This window comes from Hemitrygon akajei, unplaced genomic scaffold, assembly GCF_048418815.1.
Source record: "Hemitrygon akajei unplaced genomic scaffold, sHemAka1.3 Scf000109, whole genome shotgun sequence".
NCBI lineage: Eukaryota > Metazoa > Chordata > Chondrichthyes > Myliobatiformes > Dasyatidae > Hemitrygon > Hemitrygon akajei.
Genome location: NW_027331995.1, coordinates 1,714,531 through 1,737,820, shown reverse-complemented (window position 1 = coordinate 1,737,820; position 23,290 = coordinate 1,714,531). Strand labels below are relative to the sequence as shown.

At 39.9% G+C, this 23,290-nt stretch overlaps 1 protein-coding gene across 1 annotated transcript; it reads left to right on the top strand.

Moving 5' to 3' along the window:
• The first annotated feature begins 810 nt into the window (after positions 1 to 810).
• LOC140723336 (uncharacterized) lies at positions 811 to 22,021 on the top strand. Its single transcript, XM_073037931.1, has 2 exons — positions 811 to 829; positions 17,894 to 22,021. The coding sequence occupies exon 2, from the start codon at positions 18,286 to 18,288 to the stop codon at positions 19,741 to 19,743; it is 1,458 nt and encodes a 485-aa protein (XP_072894032.1). The 5' UTR covers positions 811 to 829; positions 17,894 to 18,285; the 3' UTR covers positions 19,744 to 22,021.
• The last annotated feature ends 1,269 nt before the right edge of the window (positions 22,022 to 23,290 follow it).

Below are 23,290 nucleotides of genomic sequence, written 5' to 3'. Positions count from 1 at the left end.
ATTCTTCCCTGCTCTTTTCAAAGTTTTGTGTCATTTTCACTCATTTCAAAGGATTGTGCCTCAGACAGCTGGATTGTTGCAATGCGCCTCCAAACTCTGACAGCAGACTAGAGAGTGAATGTTCGATGGAGCAGAGTAAGAAACCGGAGTTGCCAGCTTGAGTCAGGGCTTTGGGGCTCCAGAAAGAGATAGGGCTTAGGATTTACAAGGAGTAGGAAGAAGAGGAATCAGACCAGCAGGATGTGGCTACAAATGAAAGATCCGAAACATTTTGAAACTGGTCGATCGAAAAGCAAAAGGATGGTTAATTTCTGCAAAATACTGGTGGAAATTATCAGATCAGGCAGCAAGTGCAAAGAGTAATAAATAGACAACGTTTAGGCTGACCCCCTTTAGCATGTCTAGACTGAGTACTCCTCTGCTTACCTGCTGCCTGAACTGCAGAGTTCCTCCTGCATTTTGTGTGTGTGCGTTTTTATATTTCCAGCAACAGCAGAATCTCCTGTGTTTCCAAACTGCATTTGTAAGAATGTTCTCCTTCGGCATTAGACATGCGGAAAGGTTGCTGTTATTAAGTACATTGTTTATGGGAGCTGTATTTTTGCGTTAAAAGAGCTGCTGAGTTTTCTACACAATAAAAAACCTGAGGTATAGGCATGGAACCGGAGCTTGCAGAAACTTTTAATGGCACCGTGATTACCCAGAATGCTCGGCGTCACTATTTTCGCCATTACTGAAGCACCGATCGAATGCGCAGGCGTCAGGATTGCGGGGCTCCCGAATATCGCGCATGCGCAGTACACAAAAGGCCTCAGGATTTCGGCTCCAGGTAAGAAAGAAATCGTGGCGCGTTCTTTCAGCCCCGAATTCGGGGCAATTGCTCTGGACTCCGGACCACCGTAACCCCGGGACAGTTCTGTTCTTTTCCATCTCTCTCAGCCCAACGATCCGTACACGAGCCCCGGGGAGCTTCCAGTTGATGAGGGAATGGGAACCGATGAGCTGAGCTCCAGCTATCTGAATGCAAGGATTAGGAACTCGGAGAAAGGGAACAAAATCTTTTACATCACCAATTGAGAAAATCTCCTTTGTTCTACCTCCAATCACAATCAAGAGAAAATGTGCAGACATTGAAAATCCAAGCAACACATCCAAAATGCTGGAGGAACTCAGCATTAGTATTCTTTCCCATAGATGCTGTGTGGCCTGCTGAGTTCCTCCAGCATTTTATGTGTGTTGCTTGTTCTATCTCCTGTTGTTTTGAACTTTTGTACCGGTGAGAACATGTTTTCATCCATTCTGTCTGGGTACAGAATGATATCAAACTCTTTTGCCCTGGGCAACAAGTATCTTTCACATCACAAATGTGCCAGACTCCAGTCAGTGCCCTTCCCTTCATATTCATTGGCATTACCAACAATGAGTTCAACACCGTCAGGTGGATGGTTCAGGGGAAATATTTATGTACAATACAGAAACTGGAGTTACCTGTGAGTATTGTGGCGATGCAGAAGTTGCTGGAGAATTTGCAAGTGGGAGGAAGTGGAGTGATACTTGGAAATCTGACTTTTTAAATTATCATTTAGCAAGCAAATCAGATATGGATGGTGTGCAAAAGCTGGAGTGAGAAAATCTTTCATTATCCTCTGCAGTCCTGCTACACAGGCTGTGTGAGAGTGCAGATGAACTCAATCAAACCTAGAGGAGATCAAAGTTCTGATTAACAGTGTTTTGCTAGCTGTTAAAATAAATACCTCTCTATTTAGAATTCAGTGTACACATGTTGTCAGTGGGTAAAAATTGCACAGCACAAGATTTTTTGAAACACCAGTCATTACAAATTAGAGGGGACATAGGTGGGAAGGTGGGGAGACCTCCAGTGTCCCTGATGTCCTCACCTACAAATTGTGCATCCAACTGCAGCTTGTAGCCCTGCACGTTAGGGAGTTGGAATTTGAAATGCATGAATTCCAGATCATCCGGGAGTTGGGGGGTGTGATAGATATGACATGAAGAGAGATGAGTTGCACCCAAGGTGCAGGACACAGGGAACTGCGTGACAGTTAGGAAGGGGATAGAGGTTAAATAGCCATCACAGAGTACTCTTCTGGCCATCCCCTGTAACAACAGGTAGAACACTTCAGAAACTGTTAAGGGGGATTACCTCACAGAGGAATGTCAAAGGGCTGATAGCTGATTTGCTTGTTAGGGAATTAAAACTAACAGAGGTCTAAGATTCTAGTGGTAAGGCTTGCTCGTGCTAGTGTGTGCCGGGGGGTGGGGGGGGGGGGGTTAAACTAAAGTGGAGTCAGAATGCCAGAACAGACAGTGGAGAGGGTGAATTGAAATGACTGATTCCCTTCGTATATCTGAGGAGTAGAAATCTTTACATACTTCTCTATCTAAATGTGCAACGTGTAATATATAGTAATTATAGTAAGGACAGTCAATACAATTGTATCAGCATAAACTAATCAGTCTGATAACTTGGTGGAAGGAGCTGTCCCAGAGCCTGTAGGGCCTGGCTTTTATGTTGTGATACCGTTTCCCGGATGGTGGCAGCTGGAGCAGTTTGTGGTTGGGGTGATCCTTCGGGCCTTTTTGCGCAACTGTCTTTGTAAATGTCCTGAATAGTGGGAAGTTCACATCTACATTTAAAGGTAAAATTTTGAGGGTACAGAATCTTTATGTTCCTATTAGGTTGAAAGGAAAGGTTAAAAGTTTTAGAGCGCCGTGGTTTTCAAGGGATATTGGAAACTTGGTTCAGAAAAAGAGGGAGATCTACAATAAATATAGGCAGCATGGAGCACATGAGGTGCTGGAGGAATATAAAGAATGTAAAAAGAATCTTAAGAAAGAAACTAGAAAAGTTAAAAGAAGATATGAGGTTGCTTTGGCAAGTAAGGTGAAAATAAATCCGAAGTGTTTCTACAGCTATATTTATAGCAAAAGGATAGTGAGGGATAAAATTGGTCCCTTAGAGAATCAGAGTGGACAGCTATGTGTGAAGCCGAAAGAGATGGGGGAGATTTTGAACAATTTCTTTTCTTCGGTATTCACTAAGGAGAAGGATATTGAATTGTGCAAGGTAAGGGAAACAAGTAGGGAAGTTATGGAAACTATGACAATTCAAGAGGAGGAAGTACTGGCACTTTTAAAGAATATAAAAGTAATAAGTCTCCGGGTCCTGACGGGATATTGCCTAGGACCTTGCGGGAAGTTGGTGTAGAAATAGCAGAAATATTTCAAATGTCATTAGAAACGGGGATGGTGCCAGAGGATTGGCGTATTGTTCATGTTGTTCCATTGTTTAAGAAGGGTTCTAAGAGTAAACTTAGCAAGTATAGGCCTGTCAGTTTGGCATCAGTGGTGGGTAAATTAATGGAAAGTATTGTTGGAGATGGTATATATAATGATCTGGATAGACAGGATCTGATTAGGAATAGTCAGCATGGATTTGTGCGTGGAAGGTCATGTTTGACAGATCTTATTGAATTTTTTGAAGAGGTTACGAGGAAAGTTGAGGGTAAAGCAGTGGATGTTGCTATATGGACTTCAGTAAGGCTTTTGACAAGGTTCCACACGGAAGGTTAGTTAGGAAGGTTTAATCGTTAGGTATTAATATTGAAGTAGTAAAATGGATTCAACAGTGGCTAGATGGGAGATGCCAGAGAGTAGTGGTGGATAACTGTTTGTCAGGTTGGAGGCCGGTGACTAGTGGTGTGCCTCAGGGATCTGTATTGGGTCCAATGTTGTTTGTCATATACATTAATGATCTGGATGATGGGGTGGTAAATTGGATTAGTAAGTATGCAGATGATACTAAGGTAGGTGGTGTTGTGGATAATGAACTAGGCTTTCAAAGCTTGCAGGGAGATTTAGGCCAGAGAGATTTAGCGTGGGCTGAACGATGGAGATGGGCAGATGGATTTTAATGCTGATAAGTGTAAGATGCTACATTTTGGTAGGAATAATCCAAATAGAACATAAATGGTAAATGGTAGGGCATTGAAGAATGCAGTAGAACAGAGTGATCTAGGAATAATGGTGCACAGTTCCCTGAAGGTGGAATCTCATGTGGATAGGGTGGTGAAGGAAGTGTTTTGTATACTGGACTTTATAAATCAGAGCATTGAGTATAGGATTTGGGATGTAATGTTAAAATTGTACAAGTCATTTGTGAGGAAAATTTGGAGTATTGTGTGCAGTTCTGGTCACCGAACTAAAGGAAAAATGTCAACAAAATAGAGAGAGTACAGAGGAGATTTAGTAGAATGTTACCCAGAGCTTTAAGACCAAGAACTCAACAAGATCAAAATCCAAGATCAATTTTGATAAAATGTTTAAGGTACCAAGATAAAGAAATGATCTTGAAGGCAGCTACTCAAGGTGCTAAAAAGAGAAATGGGCCATTGATAATAGGAGGAAAAGAGTTTCTTTTTTATCCAGACATAAGTTACGATCTTCTGAAGAGGTGGAAGGAATTTAATCCAGTGAAAAAATCTTTATGGGAAAAGGGCTATAAATTTTTATTGAGCTATCCAGCAAAATTGATAATTTTCCTGGATAATGAAGAAAGAAGTTTTTTCGTTGACTACTGGAAAGCGGAGAAATTTGTACAAGAATTACCTGATGTCCACAAAGAAGTAAAGAATTATAGAAATGAAATGGACTAATGATGAAGACTGAAACAAGGTTGGATTTGACGGCCATTTATAAAAAAAAAGTTGAGTATTAATTGGGAGTAGAGACATTAATTATTTTCTTTTTTTTTCTTCACTAATATATTTTCTTTTTTTTTTGCGGGGGAGCGGGAAGAGCTCCTGATCGATAGCTGCGAGTTTCACGTGTACAATCATGGCGATTGCCATGACCCGTAAAATGGTGGGGGGGTAATGTTGTGTTCTTTTTATTCGCAACATTAGTTGGGGGGTACTTTGTTTTTTTTTGTATATATTAGTTATCTTTCTTCTATTTTTCTTCTTTTTTGCCTGGATGGTTGGGGAGAAACTCATAGCAACATGGAGAATTTTAAAGAGTTCCCAAGGTATTATGAATGATTAATTTACTTAATTTTTTAAGTTCTAATGTTAATTGAATTAATGGACCTGTGAAAAGAAAAAGAGTTTTAACATATATTAAGAAAATGAAAGGAGATATAGCTTTTTTACAAGAAACACATTTAACAGAAACAGAACATAAGAAATTAAGAGGGATTGGGTTGGAAATGTCATTGCAGCTTCATTTAATTCAAAATCGAGAGGAGTTGAAATTTTGGTTAATAAATCTTTACCAATTAAAATACAAAATATAATAATTGATTCTGGGGGAGATATGTGATTATACATTGTCAATTTTTTTCAGAATTATGGACTTTTATGAACATTTATGCACCAAATGAAAATGATGCAGAATTCATACAAGATGTTTTTTTGAACTTGGCTGATGCACATGATAAAATATTAATAGGTGGAGATATTAATTTTTGTTTAGATCCAGTTTTGGATAGGTCAACTAAAATTGCTACAAAATCAAAAGTAATAAAACTAACTTTATCATTAATGAAAGATTTAAACCTGATTGATATATGGAGGAAAATTAATCCAAGAGAAAGAGATTATTCATTTTATTCAAATAGACATAAATCTTACTCAAGGATTGATTTTTTTTATTATCAAAAAGTATTATGAGTGAAAAGTGTGGAATATAAAGCAAGAATACTGTCAGATCATTCCCCCTTGATAATGACAATGATAATGATGGATAAGGAGGAATCGATTTATAGATGGAGATTTAATTCAATTTTATTAAAACGTCAAGATTTTTGTGATTTTATGAAAAAACAGATTCAATTTTTTTTGGATACAAATTTACATTCAGTTGAGGATAAAATTGTATTATGGGAAGCGATGAAAGCATATTTAAAGGGTCAGATTATAGGTTATACATCTAAAATTAAGAAGGAATACATGGCAGAAATAGATCAATTGGAAAAAGATATCATAAAGTTAGAAAAAGAATCTCAAAGATATATGACAGAAGAAAAACGAAGACAACTTGTTAATAAAAAACTACAATATAATACACTCCAGACATATCATACAGAAAAAGTAATTATGAGAACTAAACAGAAATATTATGAATTAGGTGAAAGATCACATAAAATTCTTGCTTGGCAGTTGAAAACAGAACAGGCTTCTAAAACAATAAATGCAATTAGAACAAGTGTAAATAAGGTTACTTATAAACCTTTAGAAATTAATGAAACTTTAAAAAAAAATTTATACTGAACTATCAGAATCACAAAATAAGATTGCTGAGATAGATAAATTTTTATCACAAATAACCCTTCCAAAATTAAATTTGGAAGAACAGAAAGGATTAGATATGCCATTTACATTAAAAGAGGTTGAAGAAGCTTTAGGATCATTTCAGAGTAATAAATCCCCAGGAGAAGATGGTTTTCCTCCTGAATTTTATAAAAAATTTAAAGATTTATTAATTCCACCTTTTATGGAATTAATATATGAAATGGAAAGAATGCATAAACTCCCACAATCTTTTTTAACAGCGATCATAACTGTATTGCCAAAAAAAGATAGAGATCCTTTAAAACCAACATCATATAGGCCTATTTCTTTGTTGAATACAGATTATAAAATAATAACAAAAATTTTATCTAGAAGAATATCTAAATATTTACCAAAATTAATACAATTGGATCAAACAGGTTTTATTAAAAACAGACCATCAATGGATAATATAACCCGGTTACTTAGTATAATTCATTTGGCACAAAAAAGAGAGGAAATGAGTGTGGCAGTTGCTTTGGATGCAGAAAAAGCATTTGATAGATTGGAATGGGATTTTTTTATTTAAGGTATTGGAAAAATATGAGTTAGGAAAATCTTTTATACAATGGATTAAAACCTTAAATACTAATCCTCAATCTAAAGTAGTTACAAATGGTCAGATTTCAACACCGTTTTGCTTAACGAGGTCAACTGGACAAGGCTGCCCATTATCACCTGCTTTATTTGTATTGGCAATAGAACCATTAGCTGAATTAATTAGAACAGAATCAGACATTGGGGGCTTTAGAGTTGATCAAGAAGAATATAAGATTACTTTATTTGCTGATGATGTTTTGATTTATTTAACAAACTCATTGCAATCTTTGCAAAGATTATCTTTTAGATTGGAAGAATATGGGAAAGTATCAGGGTACAAAGTAAATTGGGATAAAAGTGAAATTTTACCCCTTACCAAAGGAAATTATGATCAATGTTGATTAGTAACTCAATTTTGATGGTCAATAAATGGGATAAAATATTTAGGCATTAGAGTTGATAATGATGTAAAAAAATTATATAAACAAAATTATTTGCCATTATTAAAAAAAATAAAAGAGGATCTTGATAAATGGATGATGTTACCAATAACATTAATAGGTAGAGTTAATGCTGTAAAAATGAATATATTTCCTAAATTACAATATTTATTTCAAACTTTACCAATACAATTACCTCAGAAGTTTTTTCAAGAACTGAATAAATATGTAAGGAAATTTCTTTGGAAAGGAAAGATGTCAAGAATATCATTGGAAAAATTGACATGTAAATTTGATTTAGGAGGGTTACAACTTCCAGATTTTAAGTATTATTATAAAGCAAATCAACTTAGATTTATTGCGTCTTTTTTTGATGAAGAAAAAATGGCATGGATTAGAATAGAATTAGATAAGATAGGAGAAAACATACCAGAAGATTTTATATATAAATGGGAATCCAAATGGATACGGGGGAAAAAACATCTCCTATATTAAGACACTTGATTGATTTATGGAATAAGGTAAATATGATAGATAGATAGATAGATACTTTATTCATCCCCATGGGGAAATTCAACTTTTTTTCCAATGTCCCATACACTTGTTGTAGCAAAACTAATTACATACAATACTTAACTCAGTAAAAAAAATATGATATGCATCTAAATCACTATCTCAAAAAGCATTAATAATAGCTTTTAAAAAGTTCTTAAGTCCTGGCGGTAGAATTGTAAAGCCTAATGGCATTGGGGAGTATTGACCTCTTCATCCTGTCTGAGGAGCATTGCATCGATAGTAACCTGTCGCTGAAACTGCTTCTCTGTCTCTGGATGGTGCTATGTAGAGGATGTTCAGAGTTATCCATAATTGACCGTAGCCTACTCAGCGCCCTTCGCTCAGCTACCGATGTTAGATGAGATAAAGAAATCTCTATTAGCAAAAAGAACTTTAATTCAAAATAGGTTTATTCCTTTTACAATGGATAATAAACTTTTGCTAATTGATTCCAAAAGGGGATTAAATATATAGGTGATTGTTTTGAAGGAGGTATACAACAAGTGTATGGGACATTGGAAAAAAAGTTGAATTTCCCCATGGGGATGAATAAAGTATATCTATCTATCTATCTATCTATTGATGTCGTTTGATTAATTAAAAAATAAATATAAAATATCAAATAACACTCTTTTCTGTTATTTTCAATTAAAGGCTTATTTACAAGAAAAGTTGGGTCAAACAATGTTGATGCCAAAATCTAGTGAAATAGAAATATTAATTCAAAAAGGAAAAATTAAAACATTTACATCTTGTATGTATAATTTGATTCAAAAACAGACAATTAAATCAGGAATTCATAAGTCAAGACAAAAATGGGAATTAATTTGAATGTTAGAATTGATGGAAAAAACTGGTCAAGATTAGGTTCTGATAGTATGAGAAATACAATAAATATTCGACTTAGATTAATACAATATAATTTTTTACGTCAATCATATATAACACCACAGAAAATAAATAGATTAAATTCAAATATGTCTGACCAATGTTTTCGATGTAATCAAGAAATTGGTACTTTTTTACATTCTACTTGGTCTTGTTTTAAAATTCAACCATTTTGGATAAATCTAAGACTTTTATTGGAACAAATCACTGGAGTGCAACTCCCACATAGTCCAGTATTATTTTTATTAGGAGACATTGAAGGGACGATACCGAAACTTAAATTGAATAAGTGTCAGAAAAAATTTATAAAAATTGCATTGGCAGTAGCCAAAAAAGTTATCACAGTTACTTGGAAATCTGATTTATATTTAACTATGGATCATTGGAATAATGAAATACATAGTTGTATTCCACTTGAAAAAATTACATACAATCTAAGAAATGAATATGATATATTTTTGAAAATTTAGCTCCCATACCTACAAAAGATAGGATTAAATACATAGGTCCTTTGAAGATAAAATTTTAAAGTAATTGGGGAAAGTAAAAATAAATCTTAAAATTATTTTGAACTCCATGGAGCATGTGGGGATCCTCCGATATCCAGGCAATCTTTCTCTCTTTTTTTTTCTTTCTTTAGATAAGGGTTAAGAGGGGGAGGGTTAAGGGGAGGGTTAATATTATATTTCTCACTATTTTATCATTACATTTATTCTTCGTAATTTTCGAAAATTTTAATAAATAAATAAATAACACAACTTCACGTGGAAAATCTTCAAAAAAGCGAATGTCTGAATTCAGATACTGAAAAGGTCTTTTTTTTTCTCACAAGCTTAATAATACGTTCTTTGTCTCTGAAACGGAGAAAACGCACAACAATATGTCTGTTTTTACCTTGATCCAAAAATTTTAAAGTGCCGATTCTGTGAGCCATTTTAATATCTGAAGGCTGTAAGCAAACCTCTGGAAATAAAGACTGAAGCATTTTTTGCGAAATAATCCAGTGTGTCAGCCAATTCTGATTTCTCTTTTAATCCAACAATTCGAATATTGTTCCGATGTGATCGAGCTCCAAGATCAATGATCCTTTGTTGGGCTTTTTCCAAACGAGAAGAAACGTCCAAAGTATTTCGACTAACTTCTTTAAGATCAAGGCTCAATTAGTCAACTTTTCCTTCGATTTTCTCTTTTAGTTGAGTTATCTCAATGCTGATATTGCTGATTTGAGATTTTAGTCTCTTTACCCGGGAGTGGGTTCCTCCGAGAAATCGTCAGTTTTCTTAATTTTCCCATTGCCCGGGTCCGTATTTCTTATGGCGCTTCTGAGAGTGGCCATAATTATATCTGATCCGACTGAATAAAGTTGAAATTTCTAAGTATAAATCCGAAAAGGGAGAGATTAAAGATGGACAAGAAGCGGCTGTGTCCGACATGTCCATAGCTGGGAGGCTGAGTCCCCTAGAGGAACAAATGTGTAGGTAGATCACAGACCATGCCAAGAAACAAAGGTTGATATGGTAAGCGATTTTAACTTTCCAAATATTGACTGTGTCTCCCATCCTGCAAAAGCACTAGCTGGGGTAGAATTTGGCAAATGTGTCCTTAATCAGTATGTAGAATTCCCAACATAGAAGTGTGCAATATGCTATTACGGAATGATCGAGGGCTAGTGACAGAAATTAGTGTATGGGAACACTTTGTATTTAGTGATCATAATGCCATGAGATTCCAAGTAAATATGGAAAAAAGAGAGGTCTGGGACACAGGTTGAGATTCTACATAGGAGAAAGGTCAATTTGGATGTTAACAGAAAGGATCTGAAGTATGGACTGGGTCAGGATGTTTTCTGTCGAAGGAGTACTTGGTAAATGGGAGTCCTTCAGCAGTGGAATTTTGAATCTGTGGAGTTTGTATGTGCCTGCAAAATTAAAAGTTGAAAGGTAACTGGTGCAGGGAACCTTGGTTTTCAAAAGATATGGTGGCCCCGGATATTTTATTCCTGTAAATGCCTCAGACTGGTAGGTGCAACCAAGACTCATTAGTGACTACAAATCATAATTCAGTGCCCTGAGCATACCTGATCTTTATTTTAGTTATAAACATATAACGATTACAGCACGGAAACAGGCCATCTCAGCCCTTCTAGTCTGTGCTGAACGCTTACTCTCACTTAGTCCCACTGGCCCGCACTCAGCCCATAACCCTCCATCCCTTTCCTGTCCATATACCTATACAATTTTACTTTAAATGACAATACCGAATGTGCCTCTACCACTTCTACTAGAAGCTCGTTCCACACAACTACCACTCTCTGAGTAAAGAGATTCCCCCTTGTGTTACCCTGAAACTTTTGCCACCTGACTCTCAAATCATGTCCTCTTCCTTGAATTTGTCCTACTCTCAATGGAAAAAGCCTATCCACGTCAACTCAATCTATCCCCCTCATTATTTTAAATACCTCTATCAAGTCCCCCCTCAACCTTCTACTCTCCAAAGAATAAAGACCTAACTTGTTAAACCTTTCCCTGTAACATAGGTGCTGAAACCCAGGTAACATTCTAGTAAATCTTCTCTGTACTCTCTCTCTCTATTTTGTTAACATCTTTCCTATAATTTTGTGACCAGAACTGTACACAATACTCCAAATTTGGCCTTACCAATGCCTTGTACAACTTTAACATTACATCCCAACTCCTATACTCAATGCTCTGATTTATAAAGGCCAGCATACCAAAAGCTTTCTTCACCACCCTATCCACATGACATTCCACCTTCAGGGAACTATGCACCATTATTCCTAGATCACTCTGTTCTACTGCATTCTTCAATGCCCTACCATTTACCATGTATGACCTATTTGGATTATTCCTACCAAAATGTAGCACTTCACACTTATCAGCATTAAACTCCATCTGCCATTGTTCTGCCCACTCTTCTACCTGGCCTAAATCTCTCTGCATACTTTGAAAACTTACTTCATTATCCACAATGCCACCTACTTTAGTATCATCTGCATACTTACTAATCCAATTTACCACCCCATCATCCAGATCATTAGTGTATATGACAAACAACATTGGACCCAATACAGATCCCTGAAGCACAGCACTAGTCACCGGCCTCCAACCTGACACAGTTATCCACCACTACTGTCTGGCATCTCCCATCCAGCCACTGTTGAATCCATTTTACTACTTCAATATTGATACCTAACGATTAAACCTTCTTAACTAACCTCCCGTGTGGGACATTGTCAAAGGCCTTACTGAAGTCCATATAGACAACATCCACTGCTTTACCCTCGTCAACTTTCCTTGTAACCTCTTCAAAAAATTCAATAAGATTTGTCAAATATGACCTTCCACGCTCAAATTCCTGCTGTCTATTCCTAATCAGACCCTGTCTATCCAGATAATTATACATACCATCTCTAAGAATACTTTCCATTAAATTACCCACCACTGACGTCAAACTGACAGCCCTATAATTGCTAGGTTTACTCTTGGAACCCTTTTTAAACAATGGAACCACATGGGCAATACGCCAATCCTCCGGCACCATCCCCGTTTCTAATGACATTTGAAATATTTCTGTCAGAGCCCCTACTGTTTCTACACTAAGTTTCCTCAACGTCCCAGGGAATATCCTGTCAGGATCCGGAGATTGTTGTCTTCTGTTGGTTTCTAAAACTTTCCAATCATTTTTGTACTATTATTTACCCTCCCTTTGGCATTTATGTTGGCTTTGGCTTCTCATTTCAGTCATGGTTGTGTCCCCCTGCCTTTCCAATGCTTCCACTTCTTTGGGATGTATTGATCACTCAGCGCCCGAATTGATCCAAGAAACTCCAGCCATTACTGCTCCATCGTCATTCCTACCAGTCTCCCCTTCCAATCAAGTTTGGCCAGCTTCTCTGTCATAGGGACATGGAGAAGTTCCATGCAACAGGCCATTTGGCCCGTCCAGACAATGCTGAAGATTTTTAAACTCTCTGATGCAACATCCTACACTGGGATCACAGCCCTTCATACCCCTACCACCCAGGTACCCATCCAAACTCCACTTAAATGCTGAAATTGAGCTGGCATGAACCACTTGTGCTGGCATCTCATTCCACACTCTCACAATCGATTCAGTGAAGAGCTTGCCCACATGTTCCCCTTGAGTTTTCACCTTCCCCACTTACCCATGACCTCTGGTTATCATCACATCCATCCTCGGTGGAAACAATTGCTTGCTTTTACCCTATCTGTACCCTCACAATTGTGTATGCTTTGAACAAATCCTCAAAGCAATGTATAATTTCCTTGATTATGTTTAGAACCGTTTTTAGGTGTATAAGATGATGAGGGGCATTGATCGTGTGGATAGGCAGAGGCTTTTTCCCAGGGCTGAAGTGGCTAACACGAGGGGACAGAATTTTAGGTTGCTTGAAAATGTGTGCCAAGGGGATGTCGGGGGTAAGTTTTTCACACAGAGAGTGGTGGGTGTGTGGAATGCACTGCCAGCAGCGGTGGTGGAAGCGAATACAATAGGGTATTTTATGACACCCTTAGACAGGTACTCGGAGCTTAGAAAAATAGAGGGCTATGCATTGGGGAAATTCCAGGCAGTTTCCAGAGTAGGTTACATGGTTGGCACAGCTTTGTGGGCTGAAGGGCCTGGAATATGTTGGAGACTTCTATGTTCTATGTTAAACAGCGAAACATAGAAAACCTACAGCCTTTGGCCCACAAAGTTGTGCCGTACATGTGCCTAACTTAGAAATTACTAAGGTTACCTATAGCCCTCTATTTTACTAAGCTCCATCTAAAAGCCTCTTAATATACCCTATCGTATCCGCCTCCAGCACTGTTGTCGCACACACTCACCACCCTCTGAGTAAAAAACTTACCGCTGACATCTCCTCTGTACCAACTCCACAGCACCTTGAACCTGTGTCCTCTTGTGGCAGCTATTTCAGACCTGGCAAGAAGCCTCTGACTATCCACACGATCGATGCCTCTCATCATCTTGTACAACTCTGTCAGGTCACCTCTCATCCTCCTTCGCTCCAAGGAGAAAAGGCCAAGTTCACTCCACCTATTCTTATAAGGCTTGCTCCCCAATCCTGGCAACATCCTTGTAAATCTCCTCTGCACCCTTTGTATGGCTTCAACATCCTTCCTGTAGTGAGGCGACCAGAACTGAGCACTGTACACCAAGTGGGGTCTGACCAGGGTGCTATATAGCTGCAACATTACCTCTTGGCTCCCAAATTCAGTTCCATGATTGATGAAGGCCAATACACCATACACCTTCTTAACCACACAGTCAACCTGCGCAGCTGCTTTGAGTGTCCTATGGATTCGGACCCCAAGATCCCTCTGATCCTCCACACTGCCAAGGGTTTTACCATTAATACTATATTCTGCCATCATATTTGACTTGCCAAAATAAACCACTTCACACTTCTCTGAGTTGAACTCCATCTGTCACTTCTCAGCCCAGTTTTGCATCCTATCAATGTCCCACTGTAACCTCTGACAGCCCTCCACACTATCCATAACACCTCCAACCTTTGTGTCATCAACAAACTTACTAACCCATCCCTCCACTTCCTCATCCAGGTCATTTATAAAAATCACAAAGAGTAGGGGTCCCAGAACAGATCCCCGAGGCACAACACTGGTCACCGACCTCCATGCAGAATATGACACACCTACAACTACTCTTTGCCTTGTGTCATTCATTGAAACAACATTGGCTGTTCTCCAATCCTCTTGTACATCCCCCCATCACCAAGGATAATTGAATTATCTCTGCTAGGGATCCCGACAATTTCTGCACTTGCCTCCTGTAGGGTCCGAGGGAGCACCTTGTCATGCCCTGGAAATTTATCCACTCTCATCTGCCTCAGGACAGCAAACATCTCCTGTTCTTTAATTTGTACAGGGACCAGGATTTTAATGCTGCTTTTCCAAACATACCCATAGACCCTGTGTCCATCTCCTGAGTAAATAGAGGTAAAAAAAATTAAGATCTCCTCCATCTGCTTTGGTTCCACACGTGGGTTGCCATTCCGGTCTTCCAGATTGCCTTGCAATCCTTCTGCTCTTAATCTATATCTGGAATCCCTGAGGATTATCCTCCATCTTTTCTGCGAGGGGAATCTCATGCCTTCTTTTAGCCATCCTGATTTACTTCTGATGTGTTCTCTTGCATTTCTTATACTCCGTAACAACCTGCCTGCCTATCCCTGTTGTGCAACTCCATTTTGTCCTTCACCAGGGTCTCAAAATCTCTTGAAATCCAAGGTTCCCTACAGTTTCTATCTGTATCTTTTATTCTGACAAGCACATACCCACATTGTACTTTCAGAATTTCACTTTGAAGGCCTCTCATTTACCAAACACACCTTTGCCATAAAGCAGCCTGTCCCAGTCCACAGTTGCCAAATCCTAGTGTCATAATTCCAGGTGTTGATCCATGGCCTGAACACATCCGCCTTTCCTACGATGCTCCTTGTATTGAAATATACAGGGCTCAGCATATTCACTGCACCATGCTCAACGTTTGTCATTCCTGACCTTGTCTGAGGTCTGAACAACACCTGTCTCCACAACACCTCCACTATCTGTTCTGTTATTCAGGCTCCCATTCCCCCAGCAACTTTAGTTTAAACATCCATCCCCTACCCCCACCTCCCACCATGCAGCACTATCACCCCTTTGGGTTTCATCTCCCAGATCAATAAAAAGGAGGTGCATACCAGGTACAGGCAAATAGGAACAAATGGGGTACTTATGAAGTACAGTGAATTCAAGTGAACACTTATGAAGAAATACAAGAAGGCAAGAGTTTGCCCCAGCAGAGAAGATGAAGGAGAATCCTCAGGGATTTTGCAGATATGTTCAGAGCAAAAAAGTTGCAAGGGAAAAAATAAATCCTTTGGAAGATCAGAATGGTAATCCATATGAAGAGACAAAATATATGGGGGATATTTTAAATATTATCTTTGCATCTGTATTTACTCAGGAGATGGTCACAGAGTCTATAGAAGTGAGGCAAAGCAGCACCAACTTCATGAACACTGTACAGTTTACAGAGGTGGAGGTGTTTGCTGTCCTAAGGAAAATTGCCATGGATAAATCCCTAGGGCCTGACAAGTTGTTACCTGGGACCCTGAGGAAGTCAAGTGCAGAAATTGTCGGGGCCCAAACACAGATATTTAAATCATCCTTAGTGACAGTTGAGGTACTGGAAGATTGGAGGACAACCAATGTTGATCCGCTGTTCAAGAAAAGCTCTAAAAATAAACTAAGAAATTGTACTTTGGTGAAATTGACATCAGTAGGGGGAATGTTATTGGAATGTGTGTGCAGGAACTGGATATGCAAGTATTTAGATAGATGTGGACTGATTAAGGACAGACAGCATTGCTTTGTGCATGGTAGGTCATGTCTAACCAATCTTAGGGAGTCTCTCGAGGAAGTTATCAGGAAAGTTTATGAAGAAAAGGCGGTGGATGTTGTCTACGTCGACTTTAGCAAAGCATTTGACAAAGCTTCATATGGGAGGTGGGTCAAGAAGGTTAAGTCACTCAACGTTCAAGATGAGATAGTAAATTGCATCAGACACTGTCTTTGGGAGAAGCCAGAGTGTGGTAGCAGATGATTGCCTCTCTGACTGGTGTGCCACAGGGATCAGTACTGGATCTAGTGTTGTTTGTCATCTATATCAGTAATCTGGATGTTAACATGGTCAGCTGGATCAGCAAATTTGTGGATGAAACCAAGATTGGGGTGTAGTGGACAATGAGGAAGACTACCATGGCTTGCTGATCTGGACCAGCTGGAAAAATGGGTTGAGAAATGGAAAATGGAATTTAATGCAGACGTGTGAGGTGTTTTACTTTGGTAGGACCTTCTTACACAGTGACTGGTTGGGCATGGAGGAGTGTTGTAGAGGAAAGGGATCTGGGAATACAGGTCTATATTTCACTGAAAGTGGTGTCACAGTTTGATAGGGACGGAAGGAAAGATTTTGGCACATTGACCTTCGTAAACCAAAGTACTGAGTACAGGAGATGGATGTTATGCTGACATTGTACATGACATTGGTGAGGCCTAGTTTGGAGTATTGTGTGCAGTTTTGGTCTCCAATCTACATGAAAGATGTAAAAGAGGTTGAAAAAGTTCAGAGAAATTTCGCAAAGATGTTGCCAGGTCTGGAGGAGATGGGTTAGAAGGAAAGATTGAACAGGGCAGGACTTTATTTCTTGGAATGGAGAAGATTAAGGGGAGATTTGATGGAGGTGTACCAACATTATGAAGGGTCTAGATAAGGTAAATGCAAGCTGGCTTTTACCACTGAGATGGTGTGGGACTACAACCAGAGGCCATGGGTTAAGGGTGAAAGGTGAAATGTTAAGGGGAACAAGAGGGGAAACTTCTTCCCGCAGACAGTTATCCAGGTGTGGAACGAGCAGCCAGCGCAAGTGGTGCATGTGAGCTCAATTTCAGCATTTAAGAGTTTTGTATAGGTACCTGGATGTTAAGGGTATGGGAGTAGCCAGATTAAATAGTTCAACACAGACTAGATGGGCCAAAGGGCCTGTTTCTGTTGTACTTTTCCATGACTGTGACAAGAACATGAAATAATACTGATATTCATTCAATTCCTCTTAACTGCTGTGGAGACCAACCATTCATCTGGGCAGGGCATGTTTAACATTGATTTAAAACTGGCACTTTACATTAACAGAACTTGAAAGACATTCTCAGCTGAACGTCAACAAAGGCTATTTCTGTGAGAGTGTTTCAGTTACTGTGGGGTCAGGCACCCATGCAGCTCAGTGGGAACAGGGAATAATACCAATGGAGAGAGTCAGACTGAGCCAGGTCACAGATTGGAGATGGCAGAAATGCCCGATTCTTGTAGAGACAGGAAGAGCATCAGAGAGATTGATGGTCATTCCAGATCCCAGCACTGTGCCCAGTTGGAAGATGATTTCTCACTCCAACTTGGGTGAAACTTCACTGTAACAGTGTGATACTAGATCACACCTTGACAACTCAAGTAATCTCATCTGATATGTTGTCCTACACACATTGATGGATTTTATAAATCTTTTTTCAGGTTAACAACAACAAGGAATTTATCTGTGGGAATCTTGAACACTGTTGTGCTGTCGCTGTCCATGTATTTAAGAAGTGGAGTGAGGGATTCACTCAATCATCCTTCCTGCTCAGACTGTGGGGAGGGATTCCCTCAATCATCTGACCGACTGGCACACCTGTCATTTTATACATGGGAGAGGCTGCTCACCTTTTCAGATTGTGGGGATTCAAGGTCATCTCATGAAGGTACATCAGCAAGTTCACACTGGGACAAGTCCATTCACCTGTTCTGTGGGTGAGAAGGGATTCAGTCAGTCATCCCACCCGTGGGCACACCAGTCAGTTCACACTGGGCAGAGGCTGATCATCTGCTGAATTTGTGGGGAAGGATTCACTCGGTCATGTGACCTAATGACACACCGGCGAGTTCACACTGGGGAGCGGCCGTTCACCTGCTCAGGCTGTGGGAAGGGATTCATTTCCTCATCTCAACTGAAGGGACATCAACGAATTCACACTGGAGAGAGGCCGTTCACCTGCTCAGACTGTGGAAAGGGATTCATTTGGTCATCCCAACTGAAGGTACATCAGAGAGTTCACACTGGAGAGAGGCCATTCATCTGCTCAGTTTGTGATAAGGGATTCATTTTGTCATCTCACCTACTGAGACACCAGTCAGTTCACACTGGAGTGTGGCCATTCACCTGCTCGGTCTGTGGGAAAGGATTCACTTCGTCATGTCACCTACAGAAACACCAGTCAGTTCATTCTGGAGAGAGGCCATTTGCCTGCTCAGACTGTGGGAAGAGATTCACTCGGTCATCTGAACTGAAGGTACATCAGCGAGTTCACACCCGGGAGAGGCCGTTTGCCTGCTCAGACTGTGGGAAGGGATTCACTTTGTCATCTCAGCTACTGAGACACCAGTCAGTTCACACTGGGGAGTGGCCATTCATCTGCTCAGTCTGTGGGAAGGGATTCATTGAATCATCCTCCCTACAGGGACACCAGTCATTTCACACTGGGAAGTGGCGGTTCACCTGCTCAGACTGTGGGAAGGGATTCAATCGGTTATCTCACCTACTGCGACACCAGTCTGTTCACAGTGGGGAGAGGCCGTTCACCTGCTCAGAGTGTGGGAAAGGATTCAGTCAGTATTCCAACCTACAAGCACACTGGTCTGTTCACACTGGAGAGCGGGCATTCACCTGCTCAGACTGTGGGAAAGGATTCACTTCGTCATCTAAACTGAAGGTACATCAGCGAGTTCACACAGGGGAGAGGCCATTCACCTGCTCAAACTGCGGGAAGGGATTCACACAGTTAGCTAGCCTACAAGTACACCAGTCAGTTCACACTGGAGAGAGGCCGTTCACCTGCTCAGAGTGTGGGAAGGGATTCACTCTGTCATCTCAACTGAAGGTACATCAGCGAGTTCACACCGGAGAGTGGCCATTCACCTGCTCCGACTGCGGGAAGGGATTCCCTCAGTCATGTCAACTGAAGGTACATCAGAGAATTCACACTGGAGTGAGGCCGTTCACCTGTTCAGACTGTGGGAAGGGATTCACTTTGTCATTTCAACTGAAGGTACATCAGAGAGTTCACACCGGAGAGAGGCCGTTCACCTGTTCAGACTGTGGAAAGGGATTCACTGAATCATCTCAACTGAAGGTACATCAGAGAGTTCACACTGGAGAGAGGCCGTTCACTTGCTCAGACTGTGGGAAGGGATTCTCTCTGTCATCTCGTCTACTGACACACCAGTCAGTTCACACCGGGGAGAGGCCGTTCACCTGCTCAGTGTGTGGGAAGGGATTCACTCGGTCCACCGACCTACAGAGACACCAGCGAGTTCACACCGGGTAGAGGCCGTTCACCTGCTGTGATTGTGGGAACCGAATCACTGAGTCAACTAACCTTGTGTAACTCTCGCTTCGGCTAGCAGCTTATTATAGGGGGTGATAGCCCCACAGGCCGGCCAAAAAGAAATCTCGTTTGGGTGGATGCTGTGTGATGTATCCCCTGTTACAGATCAGTACCCCGAAATAACAAACAGTGCACAATATGCGATTAAATGATTGAGCTTTAGAATGCTTACTTTGACCATAGGGTTAGTTGAGAAAATAAAGAAAGATAAAGGGCCCACTCTCTCCATTCACGTCTTCGCATCTCTCCCTAGAAAAAGAGCACGAAAATCTCTCTTCCAGATTCACAAGAATGAACATTTCTGTCATTGGATAGCCCTGCACTCCAAAACCCTGTTATCTCTCGTTGTAACCTAAACATTGCTGTTACAGAGAAACCATTACCTCAGCAGTGAAACATTACAGAGAGGCCATTATGTGAGCAGTGAAACCTTACAGCATGTTACACATATGACATTCTCCCAGGTTCACACTGGGAGAAAGTTTCAATAAGCTGCATGCTGGATATTTGTCCATCACCGTTGCTGAATGCAATTTTGAGAGTGACTGTCGGTGCTGAACTCTGCAATTATTGCTGCTGCTCACCACACCCAGTTCTGCACCCTGGTCACTGGGCATGGGAGGAGTTTCTTCTGCTGTACATTCACCTTTAATGGTACTGGAGTTTGATATTCTGCAGAAGTGACAAATAAATCAACTCTATTTTGAACTTTTTCTTTGGTACTTAGTGAGTTCATAACACAACTAGTGTACAGTAGAGAGTCAGCTGAGGCCAGCTGGACCATGCCAGTGATCCTGTTCTGCGATAGGCCTTTTGAATCCTCCCCTTTTTTTCACTTCCTGCTCCCCCTGTGGGATAGGTTCCAGTCACCACTCTGTGGGTGAAGAGATTTCCCTTAAATTTTCTGTAGACTGAAGAAGTCAAGCTGACTGCAGTTCTGTCTGAGATGTTCTTTGACCCTCAAATCTCTGGACTGAGGAAGAATGACATTGGGAGTTAATCCCCTTATTCAGGGATCATTTCCACATTATGAGTAATTTTCCCTGCTTCTAAAGGGTTGTTAGAAAGCACCACTGTCCTCTAAACACTGAAAGCAGAATGGGAAACCATTACTTGGATGTTCAACGGAGCAGGGTCAGATACCAGAGGCGGGTCAGCATAGGGCAGAGTTTGGGGCTCTGGTCGTTGGTCTGGGTAAGAACGTATGATGAGGAGAAGGGAATTAGCAGCGGGGCGTGACAACGAATGACAGACTAGCAACATTTGGATGATAATTGGCAGAGAAAATAATTCGCTTGTCTGACTGATGACACAAACAATGCCTGTAGTGAGGTGCCCCATTGGTCGAGGCACATGTGTGTGTTGAGAATGGTTATATCCATTGAGGGAGTTGTTCCTGCTTGTTTATCCTGTTATGTTATATCTGGATGTTTATTTTAGATTATGCTATCTGCAATGATGTATTGATTAATCATATTAATTGTGAGATTCTGTCCCTAACTGGATCAGGCTTGAATTTATGGTGCCTTAATAAAGTTACTGTGGTCATTCATGACTTTGTATTTTAAAGCAAGATTTTGGTGAATGATATTTGCCACTTGATTGTACCTGCATAAGTAATCAGATTCAGTTAAACTGCTGCAGAATCCCAGAATGTGTTGGATTGTGTCTGGTTTCTCTGCATTTTCTGCTTGTATTGCCTTGTTTGTTTGTATTGTATGTATTTTTTCTTTTTTTTTCTTTTTTGTTCATCATCTTGTTCTGTATTTCTGCAAGGAACCCCTCTGTTTTTAGGAAGAGGTCTCCAAATCTCAGTCAGGTGCTCGATGCTTCCTTGTCAACATCTAGTCTGCTCAGATCGTTGGGATGCCTCCCATGGAGGGTCATACACATTGCACTGGTTAATGCTTTCTTCCCTATAAATGATTTATTTTTCTGAGTTCGCCTCTCATTTAAGTTTTCTGGTCTGTATTTCTTATCACAATTGCATTTACACACATGAAGCATTCAATAATGTTTATTTTTGATAAAAAAATATATACTTAGAAGTTGTATCTGACTGTTGTGTGATTTTTTTTTCATGTGTTATTCCTCTTCCTCCTCCTGTCCAAGGTAGTGTCAGTCTAAGTGGGTTTGAGTGTAAATAGTCTTTTCTAAAGTTGTCATTTCAGTTCTTATATATCTTTGTAAATTTTACTGATTGAAATGGGACCAAGGTATCTTCATTAAAAAAAGTCACTGTCAGTATTGATGAAAGAGTTTATTGCCTTTATTGTTTTTATTAACTATTGAGCTCTGCTTGGCAGGCAGTGAGATTCTGTGGCTCTGTTGGTAAAATAAGTAAAATCATTAGAAAGAGGTGGCCTAGGGTTGGAATGTGTAGAATCTCTGTGGGTAGAATTACAGAACAGCAAATGTAAAAAAAAAATCCCTGATGGAAATTGTACAGAGACCTCATAACAGTAGTAAGTATGTGGTCCACAAGTTACAATGGGAAATAGAAAATGCTTGTCAAAAGGGCAATGCTGCAGTAGTCATGGGGGGTTGTCATGCAGGTGATTGGGAAAATTAGGATGGTGTTTTGGTCTGAAGAGGAGTAATTCCTAGATGCCTACAAGATGCTTTTATAAAGCAGTTCATGTTTGACACAACTTGGGGATCAACTATTCTGGATTGGGTATTGTAATGAAGTGGAATTAATTAGGTCACTTAAGTTCAAAGAACCCTGAGGGGCAAGTAATTTTAATATGATCAAATTCACCCGACATTAGAGAAGGAGAAACTAAAGTTGGATGTGGAATACAGAGAATTAGAGAGGCATGAGAGAAAAATTGGTCAAAATTGATTTGAAAGGAACACGGGGAAAACAGAGCAACAATGGCTGGAATTTCTGGAAGCAATTTGGAAGGCACAGGATATATACATCACAAAGAGGAGATAGTATTCTAAAGGTAAGGTGACAGAACCGTGGCTGATGAGAGAAACCAAACACAACATGAAAACCACAGACAGGGCATGGAGCTAAAATGACTGGGAAGTTAGAGGATTGGGAAGCTTTTAAAAACAAATAGCATGCAACTAAAATAATTAAGAAGGAAAAGATGGAATACATAGTTGAGCTGGCCAGTAATATTAAAGAGAATACAAGATTTTTCTTCAGAAGGAAGTGGATATCGGACCACTGAAAAATGATGCTGGAGAGGTAGTAATGGGGTGAGGGTGCAAGGTGATGAACTGAATAAGTCTTGTACATCACTCTTAGCTGTCATAAAACTGGCAGGAATATGGAATACACAGATGTTAGTGGTCAGAATGTGTAAAGTTACGTTACTCGGGAGAAGGTTCTTGGGAAACAGTCTGAAGGTAAATAGGTCACCTGAACCAGATGGTGTACACCCCAGAGATCTGAAAGAGGTGGCTGAAGAGATGTGGAGGCAGTAGCAATGATCTTTTGAGAATCGTGAAAGAAATTATATCCTAAGTAGTT

Excerpts from the sequence above, each read along its gene's own strand:
- LOC140723336 (XM_073037931.1), top strand. The coding sequence starts at position 18,286 with ATGACACACCGGCGAGTTCACACTGGGGAGCGGCCGTTCACCTGCTCA.